Genomic DNA, 22150 nt, shown 5'->3' on the forward strand with positions numbered 1-22150 from the left:
CTAAATCCAATTGAGTACCTTTGGGGATAGATGGCAAGGGAAGTTTACAAAAATAGACAACGGTTTCAGACAGTAGATGGCCTTCATGTGACCGTCTTCACCACTTGGAGAAATGTTGCCACTTGCATCAAACATGCCTCAATGAATTTTTGAACAGATCAACAATAACGGTGGAGCTACTCATTACTGAGTTCATGTTTGGATTTTTGATTTATGTTTTGGGGGTTACAGTTTTTTGGGGGGTGTTTTGTTTTGGGGTTTTTTTGCATTTGCCTGTTAAATTTTTATGTAACTTTAATGCACATAAAAAAAAAAACAAAAAAAAAAACAGCTGCTTGTTTAAGTGAAAATACAGTGATGTTCTGTTTTGGGGTTTTTTTTTTTTGTTTGTTTTGTTTTTTTGCACTAATAAAGTTGTGGAGTTGTAAAGTGTTTTGTCTGGTGTCAGTTATATCGTCAGTTATATTGTTATCGCAAATTTTCAAATGTATATCGTGATAAATATTTTTGGTCATATCGCCCTGCTCTATAGAAGACTACTGTGGCTATAGAGTGATTAGGAACAGTTAAACAGCTAACACTAATGTTTGCACCAGGCAGTTTAGCCTTTATGATAATTGTTTACTGTGTTAATTTTGCTGAAATTGGAGCTTTACTGACGCATTAGTAATTTTTAGTGTCTGAGTGTTTTGTTGTTTGCAGAAAGGCAAAAATCTTACTATACAGACCCTGTAAAGGTCTTTGAATGTTGAAGTGACAAAGCATGTGACACATAAATATTTTTGTCATTACCAAAACTTTTATCTTTTGTGTGATTCAATAAGTAGGCAGTATATTTATTTTCACTTGAGGACAAATTGGTAGTGCTTGCATTTACAGTGCTTACAATGTTTGGTTTTGATGTGTTTTTAAGAGTTCAGCTTTATTAGCCAGTATAAAACATTTTCTAGAGATTTAATCAAAAACAAACCATATAGATGAAGTTGGAACACATTTGGAAAAAATTGACATTACAATAATTGTGTTTTCTCCTATCTATAGACTGACAGACAGATGGATAGTGTTGTTAAAAGAATACAGAAATGTTAACCAGATGAAATAAATGGTTCTGTTTGGAAAGCATTAGTCATACTCAGATGGGGCAAAATCAATAGCAAAATGCTCCTTTTCTAAGTTGGAAAAAGTAGTTTCAAATCTGAAGAGTTTTTGAGTGCACATTACCTTTTCTTTTTTTTCTTTTTTTTTTTTATGTAAACTTTATTGCTATAAAACACTTGGTTTAAATGCACCAAATACTGGAGAAGCTCTTTGTGCCTCAGATTGAGTGACCCTTATTAAAGGACTCTTTCTCAGGAGAGAGGCTTTCTCTATTCTCACAACTCTCTTTGTAGCTTCGAGGAAAGAGAAGTGCACAGAATGCTTCTGAAAGGTGAAAAGTCATTGTAGAACTTTAGGATCTACAGTAAGAAGCCCAAGGAATAAGATGGACTTGTGCAGGACGCAGCCAAAGGCTTTCTCCTAAGTCGAGCCTGAAAAAGTGGAGGTCTTAATACTTTGTAATTTTTTTGAGAGACCTTTCTTGAATAATGTTCTTCTGAATTGAACATATTCAAAACTGTGTACTATTCATTCAGAATGACTTTGTTCTTCAAAGCAACTTATAATTCAACCAATTTCAGCTCCACCACATAGTTCTACTGTGTAGTGGTGGGGTCTCTAGGTCCCTGGCTGTCCAGGGCTGAGTATAAATCTTTTTGTAGAACACTTAGTTGGCTTTTTGCATGTTCAATTCTTCTTTGGCAGCCTCACGCTCAGTGCTTTCTCCTCGAGTGCACAATGTGTGTACTCACAGAGGTTGCAGTGAAAAACTATGTCCTCTCTCCTTTTCACCTACCCATGATTGAAAATCTGCTCTGCTCTCCTCACATATGATACCCAGCTCCTGATGTCACTCTAAAAGCTCCTTCAGATATGCTGTCTCCCTCTCTTTTGCGTCTTCCTAGCCTCTACTTTTCTGGGTTTTGGATTTTGTTTTTCACTCCTTCCTGTTGATCTTGGAACATGATTTTCTTAAAGTTATTTCCCCGAACTGCTCTCTCCCGTCCTCATAGATGATATTATCAAACTATATACTGCCTCTCTCTGATCATATCAGCCTTTGCAGTGCAAGGTTGCAAGTCAGCTTCTAAGCTGCATCTTACCCTCACTTGATGTATTACTGGACCCATTTGTGTTAGTTCACTTTTATTTATGTAGAACAACATCAGCTGTCTCAAGGTGCTTTATTTTATAAGGTAAAGACTGCAGAATTAGAGACAGAACCTCCATCTGCAGACAACGGCATTAAAGAAGAATCTCGGTTAAACAAGAGACTCCCAGCTGCATCGTTGTATGGGAGTGGCAGCCATCTAGTGCAACAGTCAGTGTCCATCTAGTCTGGAGCAGGTGGAAGCACAGGAATGAAATTCAGAACACAGAATAGATGTGTGCAAATTGGGGGGGGGGGGGTGAAGATGGAAGGAGCAGCTGTAATGAATAGAGGATACGTTTAAATACCTGCAGTCAACCATCCAAAGCAACTGACAGTGTACAAGAGAGGTGAAGAGGAGAGTTCAGGCGGGATGGAGTCAGTGGGTGGAGAAAAGTGTCAGGGGTATTTTGTGACCACAGCAAGATTGAAAGGACATGTGTATAGTTTGGAGACTGTGGTGGTGACAGAAAGACTGGATAGGAGGTGTTGGGAGTGACCAGGAGGGCAGAATTATAAATGGATACACCAGCGAGGGAGTTTTTCCTTCGCACTGTCGCCAAGTGCTTGCCTTATAGTGGTTTTCTGATAGCTGGTGTTTTCTCTCAGTATAAAGTGGCTTGAAGTGACTAATGTTGTGATTTGGTCCTATATATAAAAAAACAGCTCAGGTTGAGCAGTTTGCAGTCAAAGTTAGTTAAGCAAGGTTATTGGAGGAAGGAGCGGATAGTGGATAGTGGACGAAGGATGTTGAAGATGGAACTGCAAGGCAGGAGGAAAAGAGGAAGGCCTCAAAGGTTCATAGATGTAGTTAACGAGGATATGCAGAGGATTGGTCTGATAAAAGAGGATGCTAGGTATAGGGCAGGGGTCGGCAAGCTGCGGCTCCGGAGCTGCATGCGGCTCTTTAGTCCGTATAGTGCGGCTCCGCGTGGTTTGGGAAAATAAATTAGAAGTATTTAGCTGAAGTGTATTTTATTTATGTTAGTTCTTTTTTTAACTTGTAGTTCTAAATTGGAAGATTATTGTGATATTGAGATATAAAAATAAATTATATATATATATATATATTTTTTTCATCGCTCAAAATAAGCGTCACACTCGCGGAAGCCGGTGTACGAAACGCCGTGCATTTATCGAGACTTTCAACCCCAGGTAGGCCAATTATGGAGCTTCGGATCCACATTATGTCGGCAGCTGTTCTCCACCGTGATCTATGTTAAAAACAAACACCGCTCACGCCTCACATGCGACAGCTTACAGTCCTGCGTAAAGATTAAAGCCCCGATTTGCAGACGCTGTGCACAGAAGTCCCATTGTAAACATACGACGGCAGACCTGACGATGTTTGCATGAACATGCTTTTCAGCAGGTCTTTATTGACCACTTTTCACACGCGGTTGCTGTACGCACACAGCCGGCTGTAGCTTTTCAGCTCACAGCCCGACACATACCAACAACAGCATAGCACAGACGTTAAGGCGGCGAGGCGTGATTGCGGGTGCCGCTCAGGTGCGTCCGTCTCCCCTGCAGCAGTGCTGCAGACGACGCCCCGCCAAACACATTAACCAGGTAAAATACATATTTAGGCAGAATTTTGCAAATATATATTTTTCATTTTTTAAAAGCATAGTGCTTTTTTTCAAATAATTTTTTAAAAGTCAGGTCAAGGCTCCAAAAACCCAAAGGCGATATGAGGGTGGCGGCTCACAACAGTTTTTCTTTGCTACATGGATCATTTTAGTTCATGTTGGTGTCTTTCCTTTTGTTATATTTCTTTAAGAGTTCAAAATGTGTTAACTACATAAATAAAATGTAATTTTCTCTGTAGCACTTCATGGATTTCATAAGCAACACACCTTAGTTGTTCACACAAAGCATAAAGGTAACAAACAATATATACAGTGTTATCTTCATTTTAGATGTCAAAAAGTATTTGCGGCTCCCAGTGTTTTTGTTTTGCGTGGAAACCGGGTCCAAATGGCTCTTTGGGTGTTAAAGGTTGCAGACCCCTGGTATAGGGTGATATGATGCAGATGATCTGCTGTGGTGAACTCTAAAGAGAGGAGCTGAATGAAGAAGGCAGGGATTAATTCGGGCATGCAGGTAACACTGTAGTGTTACCTGCAGATTTGAATTTTATTTGTTGCAATATTGGGGTATGTCTCTGCATGGACTCATGCACAGTTAACGGTACCCTTTATTAAGTGCTCCTTAGTAAATATTTTCATTGCCAGATACATGATGCCAAATAAATAATATTCAACTGCCTTTCCAGTGAGTCTCTTGTTGCATGGTAGGGCTATGATTAGTGCTTGTTCTGCAACCTTGGTGAGGCTGGTGTTCAGCCATATGAAACAATTCTCCACCTGGTGCAGGTTCTAGTTAGACTGACATGGACAACTGGAGACCTGGCATTATACTTTACTGAAGTCCGCCACGTGGGATGTGTCTATAATTGGTGCACTGTAATGTGAATTCTCAACGGATCAGTGGAAAAACAAACCCCTTCACATTCACATTCTGATGACAAAATATGCGTCACTTGAACCATAATGGACTCGCAGATGTGGAAAGTTTAGTCGAGGTTTAAGAAGAACCATTGCCTCCTGCAGTCCAAGATGGTGATGCTAGAGTCTGTCGGGCTGCAGCCCGACAGACTCAAGATGATATCAAAGACTGCCACAACAGCATCCTGGCTTTTTTGTAGGTCTGGCTGATTATTAGTGATTGAACTTCAAAAAAAAAGTGGAAGACAAAGTTCTTTTGGATAAACGTATGTTTTAAAAAAGCTCAAATGAGTTGCCAAATCCGTGTGTGTATGTGTGTGTGTGTGTGTGTGTGTGTGTGTGTGTGTGTGTGTGTGTGTGTGTGTGTGTTCACCTGTGTCATCTTAGTTATATTTCCTTAAGCTGTTTTTGCCTGAGAGAACATAATCAAGTTGTTCTTCTTCAAATTAAATCTCTAGCTAGTTTGTGACCTGAAATATAACCTCATCCCCTTGGCAATGCTTTCAGCTACTGAAAGCACACACACACACACACACACACACACACACACACACACACACACACACACAGTTACTTGTATCCATAGAGAGGGGATTGCTGGAGCCTACTGTATATACTGATAGCTCCTGCAGTGAAGTGTATGGGCAGCAGAGTAACGACAACCAGCTGCTACCCTCATCTTCTTTGTCTTCCTCGCCTTCTTTCTCTCTCCATTTCCTTCAGCAATGTTCTTTATTCCCGAGTGTTATTATGAATATTACTGTCTGTCTCTCTTCCTGTGCCAGCCAGCATAAAAAACAACAACAAAGAAAGGGACCTCCCCTAATAAACACACATGGAAAAGCTGACAACCACACTAGATAATAGACGCATACAAACAGAAAGGCAAAATAGACTCCTACACATAGACAGACAAGATCAGCGCCTACACATGCAGACACTGAGGTGTGGTTAATGCACAAGCACACACATACTTACAGTAGACACACACACACGTAGACACACACACACACACACAGCTGCTAATGATGGTTGTTCCCAGTCAAAAGGAGGGAGCAGGATTCCCTCACTGATTGATGACTCATTGAGGCAATAGCTGTTGCTGTTTGCGATTCATTACTTGCTATGCAGTATTACCATTATTTCTACACTATTGCAGATCCAGCTATCTTACCCTGTAACTTCTATAAAGCAGGATCTTCCATCAGGCTTTAAAAAGCCAAGTGAAAAACGTTAACCCCCATGCAGAGGCAAGTTGGCATCCTAATGAGTCGTACACCACATCCTGACATCTGGCACAAGGACAAAAGGACACAGCATAAAATGCAGCAGCATGTGCAATACTAGACTACAAATCAGTTGTCACAGGATTTCAGCCTGGCTTTCTATGTGTGCATATTCCAGTATCTAGCAAAATGGTCATACTTGACAAAGAAAACTAAAATTTATGTGCACAAATTAAGAGATTTTTGAGATTCAAACAAAAGTGTGCACATCCAAAAGGTAACAAAGCCTTTAACCCTTAAACAGACCATTTAAAGAACTTTTACACAAAAATATTTTCAGTTTTTCCACCATCACTCACTTAATTTGGCACCCAAATCTTCTGCTAACAATGTAGCAGCCGAAACGTTCCTGTAGATTCACCTAGTGAAAATGGCTGCCTGGTGACAGGACCGAGAGAGATCGCTGACCGATCCTTGGCTCTCTTCTACTGGTCTATGATCTCCCTCCACCCACCAATGATGTAGTCAAAGCCGCATCTAGGAAAAGCAGTCATAGTGTCTGGTTTTCACCATGGGGAGAGCAACTATGATGGAACCTCATGTATTCATGTATTTTAAATTTAAAGTGGTTCTACAGTTATCCTGGAATTATTTGAGTGAGTCTGACAAGGACCAAAATGTGATGGCCCGATGACTGGGAAGGAACAGTGGTAAACCAGCGACAGGGCCATGGGAATGTGAGTGAACTATTATCACACCCTGTTAGCAATTGAAGCATTTTAAATATGTTTCAAAAGTGCAGGCAAGGGTATGCTTTCATTGTGCAATGCTTGCATATTCTGCTTTGGGCTTGGTACAATTTAAAAAAAACATTGCAAACTCATCTGAGGGGAACTCTGTGAAATGGAAGGAATCAAATTCAGCTTAATAAGAGACCTCTATGATCTTCTTCCCTATAGATCTGCATAATTTATGCAAAAGTCATTTCTGCTTGATGGATTGATCTGAGGACTATGCCTGTGTAGTTTTTTTTTTTTTTTTTTTTTTTTAAGGTTAAGGCTTTCAGAGAAAACAGTTTCCAAGCTGACACTCTCTTGCAGTTGGGAGCATGAAAACACAGACACCAGAATGTCACTCTTGCTAATTTGGGACATTGTGACAGTGTGGAGTCTCCTCAGGAGAAATTGTCAGTTTCAAGAGCAAAAACAAATAAAAATCGAATTTCGTCCACTTGGGGCAACAAGAAGGAAAACCTTCAGTTTACTATAGCCTAGGATAGGACAGTAGTCTAGATGCCATTTTATTGGGGATATTCTCAGGGGTTAAAGGGGGATTTGGCTGGTGGTGGAACCCTTAGATTGGATATAGTGGTGCAGCATGGGTAAAATTACTTAGAAATAAGTCACATAATTTGTCCTGCTGTTTCTCATATTCATGGTTCTTTGTGGGTTTAGCCAGCTGAATTCAGCAAGATACCAGCAGATTTTTCACAAGGTGTCTGGCTGAGATACTAAGATACTATAAAGCTTGTATACAAGGCAGAGGTCTGTTAGTGAATTTTGACAACATCACCAACACCATGTCTCCTCTGTAACCGACCGGTACCAGAGATGCTGAAGTACCATGATGCACCAAAGTGCAAGGCAGCCAAGAGGTAAAGCAGGTTATCAGCTAATCAGAAAGGTGGTGGTTGGATCCCCGGTCACTCCTATGTGCCAAAGTGTCCTTCATGAAGACACTGAACACCAAGTTTAATATCTTATCATTTATTTGAGCTTGAGTTTTTGTGGCTTTCTTTTTGATATAATGGATATACCAACAATAACATTATTCCCACTGTAATTCTTTGCTCTTCAGACTATTCAGCTCATGTTAAATATTTCTTTATGAAACAACCACTGTGTTGACATTCTGCTGTTTACACTGTGGGACTTGTTAAACCTTAAGTCAGCTCCGGCTCTGTTGTTTAGATAAGGTGTGTGCCACATGCTCTTAACTGTTTGTTTTTTGTCTGATGAAAGCATATTACAGTATAGTTCAGGGTGGATACGTTTCATTGATTATCTCAATATTGTTAGAAACCCCACAACTGGGATCAAGAACAAACTGTCACATGTAACAACGGCTTTAACCTTTTTCTTACTTTCTAAATATTCTGCCATTTGGATTCGCTTTGTTGTTTGTTTGCAGTGCCAGTGTTTTGTAATTCACACTTGATTAGTAGGTATGGCTTTCTGGCAGAGGCCAGCTGAAAGGTACATGTGGTTACGAGCTGGTAGTCCTAACCACTAAACTCACTCTGTTCACCTTATTGCTTTTTAGTGGTTAAAGCGGTTCACACATGGTGATTCATCTCTCACTATTACACACACGCGCACGTGCACACACAGACACCAAGCTGTGAGCTTACTGAAGGCCATTCCCACCTTCATCGTCATAGCACCAGCTGATGACTACCCAGAGAGTAGCTGCAGGTCATTTCATATGCTTCTCTCTGTGAAAAAAATGAAACAAATTTGTAGTTTCAGATGATAGGGCTTGCACAGAGAGTTCCCATTCTAGGTGTGTGGTGGAACTACCTTTTCATGCCAATTAGCTGGTAAAGCGAGACAGCATTTTTGCTAGATGTGTGACTCTGAGCAGAAATGAGAACTGGACCTGACTTCAACCTCTCAGCTGGAAACTAGGGTATAACCTGAGAGAGTGAGAGGAAGAAGAGCTGACAACAGCTTCTTTTACACTATAACAATGCATATGCTATACTGTACTATATATAAGTATACTATAATTATAGTATTAAAGTATTATTGGTGTGAATTTTTGTCCCAAAATACAAAAACAATGTGAAAACACCTGGAAAAGAAATATAGAAACTGAAATGTAACACATTAAAAAAAAACAAAAAAAACTGCAGAAATAAAATGAGTAAATGCAGTACAAACTGTGCACATTTGAACCACACAAATACGAAATGAAAGCATATGAATTTTTGAGAACCGGTTTTTCATAAATGCCTTTTAGGCAACCATGTTCACATTCGCAGGAGGAAGGCAGATACTTATACCAACTGTATATTAGTTTGACAGTTTACCAAAATCAATTGCCAACATTTGATACCCTTCAGATTATCACTACGGTAAATGCAAATGTTTTCTTTCACTCCCTTTACTGTGGACTCTTTCCTGCTCTGTGTGTCCCAGTATCTAAGACTGTTTTCTCCAGTCATTGGAGTTTGCATGTTCTCCACGTGTCTGCCTGGGTTCTCTCTGGGTTCTCAAGCTTCCTCCCATTGTCCTAAGACATGCAGGTAGTGGGTTTAGGTTATCTGGTTAATCTAAAAACAGATGGTAGTGAATTTAGTAAAAAAGATGGAAATGGTGAGACATGCTGTGTAAGAGTGGAGGAAAGAAAAGTGGGCCAAATTCTTCCTCAGTGACACGAAAGACTCCCCACCTTTGCAAGTTACTGCAAATACTTGCTTGCCCTTCTTGATGGCAAGGGTGGCATAACCAGTGATTAAGTTTAGGGGGCAATTATTTTTTCACATCGAACCAGTAAGGTTTGGAGGCCTGTTTTCCCTTTAAATTAAATCATCATTTAAAAACAGCCCAATTAAATACAGAATACAATCTCTGTTTAGTATTTCCATTAGTTTGATCTAAAACATATGACAAATAGACAAAAAATGAAGAAATTGGAAAGGGGAAAGACTTTTTCACAGCAAAGTAGGTAGGCACCATTTGATGCTTGTCTGTGAGATGACTTTGGAAGTCAAGAAAAGGAAGCACGTCCAGACAGAGACGATGATTAAATGTTAAAAGCTGAAGAAAGAGGACAACTGAGCAGAGTTCAGTGAGGAGTTGACACAGACTTGAGTGGTAGGGAAGGGTTACCAGATTTATAGAAAAGTACAGCTGCAGTGGTGAGAAGAAACTGCCAAGAAGGTGCTTGGTGTATCCTCTGGACAAATGAAAGAAGACGAGAAGACTTTGTGGTAGAATGAGGAAAGCATTCAAAGGAAGAGGTAAGCAAAGAGAAATGGGGATAGTCAGGAGATTTAAAAAAAGAAATAGACAGGAGGCAGCAAGGAGAGGGGTGGCAAAGTTGGGAGATGTGGTATGAAGATTTCAAGAGTGGTGGAGAAGTATGTGAGGCTGGTGACGGACATGTATGACTCGGTGTTGAGGTGTGCATTTGGAGTGAAAGACTGGTTCAAGATGGTGGTAGGGATTGGCTCGGAGCCCCCCCCCCCCCCCCCCCCAATTTTTGATATTGATGGCGAGGTTGACATATGCGGTCAAGCAGGAGTCTTCATGGAGTATGATACTGCAGATGATGTAATCTGTAGTGAGAGTAGGGAGCAGGTGGAAGAGAGCGTGGTCGGGTAGAGGTATGCCCTGGAGAGAAGAGGAACGAAAGTCATTAGAAGCAAGACAAAATATATATGTGTGTGAATTAGAGAGTAGCAGGTGGAAAGGTAAAGATGGAAGGAGCAGTGGTAGTGAAGGACGATGAGTTTAAATACCATGAGGTGAAAAGGAGATTGGAGGTCGGGTGGAGTGAGTGTCAAAATCAGTTTGCAACAGGAGGCTAGCACTGAGATTCCTGCCAGCCTGTTAAATTCTTTTTTTTTTTTTTAAATTTGACTAGATTAGAGTCGATAATGGCCATTTTCCAGTCTATCAGTATCGCGTTGGTCTTCCATGGTCTCTTGTATTCTGGGGGCCTCTGGATGTCTGGAGTTTTGATCTCCTCCATACCCACTTCACACCCTGGAGGACGGGGCTGTGGCCCCCCCACACTCCCTAGCAGATCATTACATGGAGAAACCTTTGGAATGCAAGCATGCTGATCCACACAGGTATGCACACATGGGTATTCACAGACGCGGACTAAAGCTTTCTTGGCTGCTGCCTCAAAGCACACTGTGCGCTGTCTATCTTGCGTGCTGCACAATATCGTTTATTATTTAGTAAATATTGATATCTATGACTAGCTAGTTTATTGTGATGGTGCTTTGTTTTCTCTATTATTATGTTGCTCTTTGTTGTTTGCTGTCTCCTCTGTTTGTTTTTTTTGTTTGTTTGTTTTTTTTTTCTCCATACAGGTGACCCAGGAGTTCTTTTTTTTTTCTCTCTTCCCCCCCCTTCTCACCGTCTCTTCTCCCCTTTGGTTTTCTTTCTTTCTCTCCCCCTCTTTCTCTCATTCATTCCCCCTGTCCTATTTATTAAAAAAAAAAAGTATCGCGTAGCTTGTCCATCAGAGGAAGTGCAATTTATTCTGTTGGTAACACGTGCTTCGAAGGCCACAAACACAACCACCAGCTGATCTGAGCAGAAACAGGCAGAGCATAAATAAGTAATAACTCCACTTAAAAAAATGGTTGGCAAGTCTGTTTGATTAATGTTTCTCGACAGAAGAAAATAAATATTGGCTGATATCAGGTTTTTAAATCGTCAAATTTTAAAATCAGTATTAGTATCGGTATTATCAATCCAATATCAGCTGGGCTTCAAAATTGGATTTAAAAATTCTGCAAACCTCTCTTAAAATGGGAGTTTTCCCAGATGTAATAAAATAAGACGGAGATCGATCATTTCAGAAGTCTCATAAAATAATTAGTTTGAAAGTTTCTTTTGACTTTGATGCTGTATTTAGTCTTTTTGGGTTATGCAAATCTTAACTTAGCCACAGTTTCCCACTCTCCCTTGCACAAGCATGCCAAATCTCAGATTGCAAGGACTTCTCTGATGATAGGCCTCTTTTGGGCACCCCCCCCACATTTTCATTTGCCTTGGGGCTAGCCATTCTGAAACTTTAAGATTCTTCTGGTGAAGCCATTCCTTTGTTAATTACGATATATGTTTTAGGTTGTTGTTGTGCGCAAAGGGGAAATTCATCATTGTCGTCAGCTTTCTAGTAGAGGGGTTAATGTTGTGTGCCAGATGTGACGGTTTGGAATTGTTCATAAAGGCCACCACTTAAAACTCCATGATGCTGCCACCACAGAGTTTTACAGTTGGTATTTGAGTCTTTTCAGTTCTATTCTATTGTGTTCTATTCTTTCTGTCGTGCCATCCCACCCCATAGTCTGACATATGAAGAATGTCGCATGTAGTACATAACGAGGTCTTGCAAAAAAATTTCTGCAACTTCTGGGATCCAGTTCTTGGTAATATCACTGTTGTGCCATATTTTCTCCACGTGACTGTCTTCACTGTGTTCCACCTTATCTCCAATGCCTGAAAAATTCTTTTGTTATCATTTTCCTAACATAATTTTCCCTTTGATCTTGGGGACCGTAGCGTTTCGTCTAGGTCAGCGGTCGCCAACCCCCGGGCCACGAACCGGTAAGTTGTTTGAGGCTTGGGTGTGAAATGTATGCTTTTCAGGGTTTTTATCAGTTTTTAGCATTATGTTTTTTATCAGTAACTCAGTTTCCCTGGGTCTTTTCCTGTGTGTTATGCAGTGTTGGGACTAACGCGTTATTAAGTAACGGGTTACAGTAACTACGTTATTATTGTGGTAACAAGCACGGTAACTAGTTATTATGCCAAAATCAGGAACGCGTTACTCGTTACTGGGATTTAGATAGCCACCACACGAAGTAACGACCCTATTGCGGAGCTTCCACAGATTCAGTAACATTAGCAAGTGGTGGAGGCCAGCAGGTGGATGAGAGAAAGGGGACGCAGGAGGATGAGAGACCCGAAGCGGCCGCCGGTCCGAGTGTCAGGTGAACTGAACTTCAGGTAAGAAGTTATGACCTGCAGTCTGAGTCAGATATAAACCAAGTTTAGGTGGAGTTTATTTTCGTTGGGCTGACTTTTTCGTACTGCGTGCTAGCTAGCATGACGGGGTTTCTATACAGCTGGGTGGGTGCTACGATGTTAATGCTGTTGAACTTTATTTTGTTCATAAGGTTAATTATTAGAGTTGCCAACCGTTTCCCTAAAAAACAGAATCGTCTCGTATTCAGAGAAAATATTACGCGTTTCGTATTGAGGTGAAAAGGAACAGTTTGTCCCGGACTTCAGCTACAATGAAAAAGACACAAAGCTGGAGTTATTCTGTGTTTACGCTGCACAGCTGCCTCTTCTTCTCTCATTCTCTCCCCTCCCTCTCCTGCTGCTACTTCAATCATGAAACTGATCAATGATCAGCTGATCGGCTCTCTTGTTTATTTATTGTCCACTTTGCGCCAGAAAGAGGAAACCAGCGGATGTCGCGTTAAACAACAGCAGCACGTTTAAGTTTGATCAGCTGTTGTTAGAATTTATTTAATATTAATTTCTAGTATCAGCTGATGTTTGCTGGAGCCACATCTGTAAGCTGCTGGTGATGATATCGTTTGGTTATCTGGTGAGAGGGAAACATGAAGATGAAACCAGGAGATGTCCTTACTGAATCATCAGAGCTGTGATGGAGAAACAGGTTTACCTTTTAGGTGACATGAATGAGTTGAAGTTATGAACTGTTTCTGAGAGACAAATAACACCAGGATCCTTTTTTAGGTAGCTGACAGCTGGTAACTGTGCAGGGGCGGATCTAGCAAAGTGTTGCTAGGGGGCCAGGTAGAGCATTAAAAGGGAAAGGGGGGCACAAGGAAATACTTTCTTATTCTCATTTCAAATGTCTAGCTTTTAATAAATAATTATCTGAGTCTTACAACAAACGATTGATAGATTGATGCATATATACCATCAGAACAGTGTACATCACTGTCACAACAGTGTTTGTTTTCATTCAAAGGCTTTATGATTTTTGCTATAATAGTGGGCTGGTCTCTAGTCAAAATGCCTGGGCTGATTTTTTTTGTCCCAGTCCAGCCCTGTATGCAGCTCATCTGCAGTCTGGTGTTGCCTACATCTTCCTATTCAGAAGGCAGAATGTCTGAGTTCTGAGTACAATCAAAAGCACCACGACTGCAGTTTTTGTGTTGGATGTAAAAAGCGCACATGACGCTGTGACGTAGGCTAGAATCATGGCAACGGTCAACGACGGTCCAGGCGTGGGATTTCTCTCGTGGAAATATGCACGTTATTTTTTCCTTTGGTAGGTGGCACAGTGCACTGTGGCAAGTAAGCAAGCTAGAAGACTGGCAGTCTTGCTGGGTATCCAGTTAGCAACACATTAACAAGAGAAGTCTGAGTAAAACCAAAGTTACTTTCCCTAGTAACTAGTTACTTTTAAAGTAACGAGTAACTTGAAGTAACTGAGTTACTTTTGATGGAAGTAACTAGTAATGTAACTAAGTTACTAATTTAAAGTAACTTACCCAACACTGGTGTTATGAATAAATCTTCTTCTTTTTGGGTACTGGTACTGGTTTTATTTTGTTGTATTTATCCGCGACACCTTAAAGGCCGGTCCGTGAAAATATTGTCAGACATAAACGGTCCGTGGCGCACAAGGTTGGGGACCGCTGACCTAGGCGACTAAAATGTCTGAGTAAATGTCCTTCCTGCAACAATTTAACTTTATTTGATTTTTATGAACTCACTGGAACTGATGACAGGTGTGTGCTAAAAACTAGTCTTAACACTTCTCCCCAGTTATAAAAAGGTGTTTGTTCAGTTGAATTGTACAGGTTATAAGTCATATTAAAGGTTTAGATTTTTTTACCCATTGTATTTTGAAGTGCAGCTTTATTGGTGTGTAGCTGTTAGAAGTTTGCTGAACTACATAAGAACTACAAAAACAAATAAGCAGAAAACATGGCCTGTAGAAAACTCGTGGGACAAGTCTGACATGACCTATATCACATTGTGGCTGTAGGCACAAAGCTGACCCTCAACATCAAAACGGGTTCACCAATTGTAAGAACAGAGAAGCTGAAAAGCAAGAATAAAACTCTAAAAATGGATTTTGTGTTTTCAGGTGTTTGTTTCTTAATCTAAAATATTTTCTTTTCTTTCCACTCATTTGATCTAATTTTGACACCGTACCCAAAACGCCCCAGGTGCACCCAGGAGGCACCATGTTAATGAGATTTGACTTTGGTGACAAAGATGGAAGCAAATCTAAATCGAACCTTCAAACTTTTGATCATTTCAAGGACACATACAGTGCCATTAAAAAAAAGTATTCCTGATTCTTTCCTGATTTCATACATTTTCCCATTTTAGGCACACTTCAGTGGTTCAGATCAGCGAATACATCGAATACATAAGACCAATTTAACCCAAGTAAATACAAGACGCAGTTATCGAATGCTTTTCAATTATTAAGGGAAAAACGGCTATACAAACCTACCTGGCCTTATGCTAAAAAAAGGTAATCCCCCTTGTTGTTAAATCATGAATTAACTATGATTAGCTTCTTTCTTTTTTCTTTTTTTAAGCAGAGTTCACTAGCCACACAAAGGCCTGATTACTTCCAGACCCATTTAATCAAGAAATCACTCAAATTGAACCTGTGGAGAAAATTCATAGATAATAGGTAAAGGATTTCAAAAAGCAACACTTAATGCCATACTCCAAGAGCGCAACAACGAAAGATCCAGGATGTTACAAAAGACGCCACAACATCTAAAGTCCTGCAGGCCTCACTTGTCTTAGGTATGGTCAATGTTCATGATACAACAATAAGAAGGAGACTATGCATATTTGGTATCTTTGGGTGAGTTCCAGGGCAAAAATCAGTGCTGATTTTAACACAAATACAAAGGCTCGTCTCGCAGTTGCCAAAATAAACATCTTGATGATCCCCAACACTTTTGGGAAAATATTCCCAGGATTGACCAGACAAAAGTTGAAATTTTGGAAGGTTTGAGTCCTGTTATGTCTGTCTTAAAACCAACCACATCATATCAGCAGTCAAATATAGTGGTAGTAGTGGGATAGTCTGGACTTACTCTGCTGGTTCAGCACCTGGACAACTTACTGTAATTGATAAAACCATGAATTCTGCTCTCTACCACAAAATCCTGAAGGAGAATGTCCGGCCATCGGTTTGTACCATGAAGCACAAGCGCAAGCTGTGTTATGCAGCAGGACAATGATCCAAAACACACCAGCAAGTCCACATTTGATTGGCTCAAAATACAAAATGAATGTTTTGAAATGGTTTTGGAGCGGCCTTGTTAAAGTCCGGACTTAAATCATGTTGGGGTGATTTGGCATGACCACAAAAAGGCTGTTCATGCTGAAACCTTCCAAAGTGGCTAAAATAAAACAATTCTGCAAAGGAAAATGGGCCAAAATTCCTCCCTATTGATGTGAAAGACTCATTGCCAATCATCACAAATACTTTATTGCGGTTCATGCTGGCACATTGGGTCATGTAAGTTTGGATAGCTTTTTTCCCCTCCATTAATAAATGAAACCATTTAAAAATGGTATTTTGGATTTACTCAGGTTATCTTTGTCTGATATTAAAATTTGTTTCATTGGAAACATGCAAGTGTAACAAAATGGTAAAAAACTGATAAAGCAGGAATAAAGTCTTCATGGTGCTGTAAGTACCAAACACTACCAGCTTATTTTTATGTACTGTAGGCTTTCATTTATATACTCTTACTGATAACCAAAAAATAGGCATGTAAGGTAGCTGTGCACATTGATGTTTAAGTAGAATACACATGTCTTTACACCTGTGCTACACGGGTTTGGTGAGAACACGAATTATCCTCTGGGGAGAAAGGGCTCTGGCTCACAAAGTGATGCATTTGCCCTAACTGTGTGTAACAGTTCTTATGCAAAACAGACCCATTGGCCATACCACACATAGGGATGTTGTACTTGCAGACTTATGCAAATGAATGACCTTTCAAAGAACATTTACATCACGGTAAGAATTCTTATTTTTTATTATTATTATTCAGTAGTTTCTGTCAGATTAATAAAATTAAAATGAAGTTAAATGTTTTTTTCCTTGTACCTATTTTTTTCCTTATTAAAAATCCTAGTTTTAATAAGCATTGTTACATTTGTTACAATGATAAGTTCACAGGGATGAAAAGAGACTTTGAACAAGACTTTCAATTCAGTTCATTTGCTCATTAAATTATTTAAAAATGTTTCTTTTTCTGTTTCATGTTATGTGCATTCATTATGTTACCTGCCATACATTTGTATATAGTGAAAAAGCAATAGTGTAAGCTTAAAAATCAACACATGTGAGATTAGCACAACTAAACAGTTTACCTCAATTAGGGTGGATATGTGAACGATGACATCCAATGAAGTCAATCGTTTTTAACCTGCTGTATTCCATGTGACACCCCACATAGTAAGGAGGTCTGGCCCGGATCTGGTATCAAGTCGGCACTGCTGGCTGACTTCTGGCATGATAAGACATGTACCAGATATGGGCCAGGCCTGGCATAGGTGGCACTGTTTATGTGATGGCATGCCACATCTGGCTCGATTGTGGTTTGGTTCATGTGGCCCAGGTCCATAGAAAACAGGTCTGGCCCGGATCTGGCATCAAGCTGGCACTTCGGACTGACTCGTGTCATGGCAGAGTGTATGTCAACCAGATGTGCGCCATGTCTGGCAATGACGCCACTGTTTATGCAATGGTATGCCATATCTGGCCTGATTATGGTTTGGTGTATGAGGCCCAGGCCCACAGAAAACAGGTCTTCCCTGGATGTGGCATCAAGCTGGCACTTCGGACTGACTGGTGTCAAGGCAGGGTGTATGTCAACCAGATGTGTGCCAGGTCTGACAATGATGGTACTATTTATGTTCCTATTTTAGTTAGAAGACCTAAATGCCATGTTGTAATACTATAAAACTTTTGCATGTTCTGCCACATGTTGTTAATACATGGTTTGATTAAGGTAGGTTTAGCAGAGGTAATCCACACATGGGCCAGCACAGGACCACCAGTGCCTGCAACTGGCCTTGTGCTCGCCCATGTGTGGGCCACATCTAGCAAACCAGATCTGGGCCACCAAAGGGCCGTCATTCTTTGCAGTATGTAGGCCATGTGTAAGCACATTGTGTGGGCCAGATCCGGGCCATACCAATTTTGCTATGTGGGTCCATGTGATTATCGATAGCCCTTATTTGTTTCACTGTGACTTTAGCTTGAGTCCTATGAGCAAGAAGTTGTCCTGTCTCTTGGAGGCTGTACTTAACCGAGGCAGCAGCCTCATCGAAATCAATGTATGTTTAGTTTTTTTTGTTTGGTTGGGTTTTTTTGTAAGTCGTAGGATTTTATCTTGCAAGATCAGCTGTATGCAACTTGTGAGGACAATCTCATGAGTGAAAACAACTCATAAAAAGAAAGGAATGAGCTTGGTTGATTGCCTTTTAAATTGAACCCAAATGTGCAAGCACGTCTTCAGTTTGTGTTCTTTAAATAAAAAAACTTGATTAAATTAGCATATTTTTAGTTTTTGCATTATAGTATTTACAGCTGAACAGGGATCTGAAAGGTCACATACTCTTAGCAGGAGCTTGTTTTCTGGACAAAGATGACGGCTGCTGAATGAAGAGGTGTGAACACAAATCTGGTCCCAGGCTCTGTCTTTTTATCTAGCCACAAGCACCTAGTTTTTGTTCTTCAGTTGTTTTATCACAATTGCTTTCTTCTTCTGACTCCCAACATCGTCACATCTGTGCCATCATGTTTCTTTCATACCAAGGCAAAATTAATTGTGAGTCAAATGTGATCAGGGTAGCAACTGAGATTGTCAACTATAGAAGAAAATGCTAAAACACAGTGCAGCTACTTATTGAAAACATGCAAAGAGAGAGATGGGCATGACATGCATCCATTTCTTTCATAAAGCCCAACTGTTAATGAAGTAAAAACTTTAAGGGATACAGTTTAAACAAATAAAGAGAATCATTTGCAAATCTGTATGGTGATTTTTTTTTTTTTAATGTATTTTCATTATTTTTGTAACTACCTCAGTACATTTGCATGTGATCAGATATGTTAAAAATCGTAATATGCATTCAGCTTTGCAAGCTGATATTAGTAAATGAAAACACAAATAGAAGATATATAAATATGATGTCTGAATAGTATTTTGTTTCAAAACATGGAAAATATATACAAATTATTAGTTAGAACTCAGCTTGACCTTTAAAAGGCTGTCTTTACATATGTTTTTTTTTTTTTTTTTTTAGTTGCGGCAGTCAGGTTCAGAATGACCAGGATACCTTTTCCTTACCTGGCTTTACTTACACTAGCATCAGCTAATGCGTTAAACACTATGTGACCAATCACAAAATAAAAAATATCAACAACAGAACAGAATATTTTACCAGATCATAAAACTATAATCTTATAAAAAAGACTGAGGTTAAAGACATGGTCTAAAAGTATTGGAAATGCAAATCATTTTGATTTATTTTTCATTTATTTGTACCTCTTTCCAGTAGCAGAGCACTTTATTTTCAGGTGTTTTAGTAAGAGAAGATCCTGTAATTACAGTTGTACTTATGAAAATAATATTTCGCATTGGGGGGGAAAAGTTAAATTGTATTGTTGTTTCTATATGCTTTTAATTATGTCTTGGAAGAAAAACTGAAACTGGCAAAAAGCGGTTTTAGCATGTTGAAAGAGAGATTTATAAATGTGTGTTCTGCTGGGCAAATACAGTCATTCCCCATAGATACTAGTGTCTGTATAGCTATAGTTGATTTTAATATACTTTATTGTTAGTGAAAACTGAGGAAATCAAATATAGCAGCAAGCTTTAATACTGGCTTATCAAAATGATCACACAGCAAAAATGCATGATGGTTTTGTTGCATCACTGTTCCACTGTTGGTTTAATAACACCAGCCACTGTGAGTGAACATGCATACGTCAGTGTGAAGCAATATCTCACATTCATTATGAAACTAGTTTGGGAATTTTAAGCTCTGTGAAAGTGTAGGGACAAATGGCTGACAAGATGGCTTGTCAGCCATTTGTTATTGTGTTATTGTTAAGAGAACTGTGCTGAGGAGGTGTGTCCTGATGTTGGGTTTGCCTTGCAGCATGATGCCCTGCCATACGCCGCTGACTGGTGGGCCTGGTGTAAAGCAGTAAAGGAGTAAAGGGGAAGGCACTAGGACCCAGACAAGTGAGTGAGTAGGCAGGCAGAGTGGGGCTGAGTCACTGCATGTGTCTGAGAGGCAGTCAGAAACAGAGCAGAGCAAGGGAGCAGAGGTGATCTCACACTCATCAGCACAGGATAACACAACCATGATGGGTTGACTTGGGGGGAGGGGGGGCGGTTGGAGAGAGGAAGTGTGCATTCGCCACCACTTGCTCAGCTATGGAGACCAACAAAGTTCTTCATTTTGTGCCTTCGGGTAAGTGGATCAAAGCTCCGAAAGCTGCTTCTCAGCTGTGCACGACACATCGTTCACTGGGAGAACCTTGGGGTTCCCTACCTAGTGAAACCTGAGAACCCCTTGTGCAAAACATGTGCAGCCCACTTCCACCTCTGCTCTGAGGGATGGCAGATGTTTTTGTGCATGTGCTCTACTGTACATACTTGTTTTCGTGTTTGCCCTTTCTGTGTACTTAGGAATGTGGCAATGTTCCACTTGTGACAGAAATCTAATTTTTTATTTTCTTCTGAGGGGAGGAGGGGTTTTGGAAGACAGATCGCAGATGTTGTTTTTTTTTGGTTTTTTTGCCTTTTTGTATTGGTATGCATTTGTGGGGGGTTTTCTGTCTTGTACTTGTTTATGTCTGGTATGCGGCACAAGAGGTTCCTGTGTCGTATATTATCAGTTAAGGAACTGAACCTTGAGAAACAATCGCATTGCAAACCCACCCATAGAAAGCCAGTGTACCTGTCGAGCATGTACAGAAGGCATGCAGAGGAAACCTGGGATCACAATGCACTTTCTCAGTGTTGCACTGGTGCGGCTCATGAATGTAAGACTGTGTGCATTTGCATTCATGTGTGCGTGTGTGCATGGATCCATGTGTAGTGCCTGCATGTGTTTTTCTTTCTCTTTTTTGCCTCTTGAAACGTGTGTTTATGTGTGTGAGATAAAGAATGACAGATTAGTGTTGGTGACAGCCACAGGAGAGCAGCGAGTTCTCTCCTCACTGAAAGTCCTCTGAGAGTCCATAGCCCATTTGGAGGTGTGATGCGGCTGCCGCTTCACTTTCATTTTGTCTGGGAAGACGGAGCAGGATGCTGTGTGTGTGTGTGTGTGTGTGTGTGTGTTAGAGAGAGAGAGAATAGGATGTTTTGAGGATAATACAAGTGTGGGAATCTGTGTGTTAGCGTGTATATCAGTGTGTTTTTGTTTGTAGTCTACAGTATTTTGTAAGAATGCATTTATATAGCTGTTGTTTTTGTTTGTTTTTTTTGTTTTTTTGGGGGGGGGGGGCGCTCATTTTTGTGTTTTTCACAGTTCAGATGTGTTTTGTGTCTACATATGTGTTTGTGCGTACACGAGTGAACATGCTTTTTGCACACTAACTACATCCCTGAGTATGTGCTGGGGTGTGATGGACACTGCTGTGGCTTGTCCTCTAAAAAATAATTTGCATTAGCTGATTACAGGCAGAGAGGGCAGATTTGATTCTTACAGCAGAACAATTTGGTGGTGTGAACATAAAGGTATTCAAAAGATTTCTTACTAGGGAGAGGGAGAGGTTTTTAAAAATTGCGGGTATTAATAGGAGAAAGTCTGCTATAGTAATGGCTTATCGGAAATTACTTTTGTGTTTGTGTGTTGTGTAATGTAACCTTGGCTTTAACAGCAGATTTTAATAAAACAAAACCTCTCTAAACATAACTGTACATTTATAAAAAATTTGGTAGCATTATTGATCTCTGTCAGGAATCAAAAATGCTGTCAAAAAGGTACATGTTCAGAAATCTGACAGCAGATATTTAGCTCCACTGGTGACTCGACAATTACCTTTCCAGAGGATTTTTCTTTCTTGCTTTCAACACTCACTTTACTGCCCTCTGTATTTTTGAATAAAGCAGAGCAAGCTGTTCCATGCAGCAAAACTCAGCATACTTAACAGGAACATGGAGTCCAAAATAATGTTCGTCTGAAGCTGACTGCAGACCTTTATATTGCTTTTGTCTTATGTGAGCATTAACAAAGCTCTATTGCTGCGTAGTTTGGGGTAAGCACCCAAATTGTGTCATTATCAGTGGCAAACTGCTGACAGTTGAAAGAAAAAAAAAAAAACGGTTATATAAAAGAGTTCAGAAATTAATTTTTACTTTATGGAGT

The 22150-nt window shown here is 40.1% G+C and overlaps 1 protein-coding gene across 3 annotated transcripts in view; it reads left to right on the forward strand.

Moving 5' to 3' along the window:
- The window catches only part of slc4a11 (solute carrier family 4 member 11), a 101584-nt gene that overhangs the window by 11089 nt on the left and 68345 nt on the right, over nt 1–22150 (forward strand). Inside the window, exon 1 of one of the 3 annotated variants that reach the window (XM_026151299.2) lies at nt 20060–20248. The exons of the other annotated variants lie outside the window; for them this stretch is intronic. Coding sequence (XP_026007084.1) covers nt 20212–20248 — 37 coding nt within the window. The 5' untranslated portion in view covers nt 20060–20211. Of the gene's footprint in view, nt 1–20059; nt 20249–22150 lie in introns of those variants that run through there. 3 annotated transcript variants of the gene reach the window in all.

Source organism: Astatotilapia calliptera, chromosome 19 (assembly GCF_964374335.1).
Source record: "Astatotilapia calliptera chromosome 19, fAstCal68.1, whole genome shotgun sequence".
NCBI lineage: Eukaryota > Metazoa > Chordata > Actinopteri > Cichliformes > Cichlidae > Astatotilapia > Astatotilapia calliptera.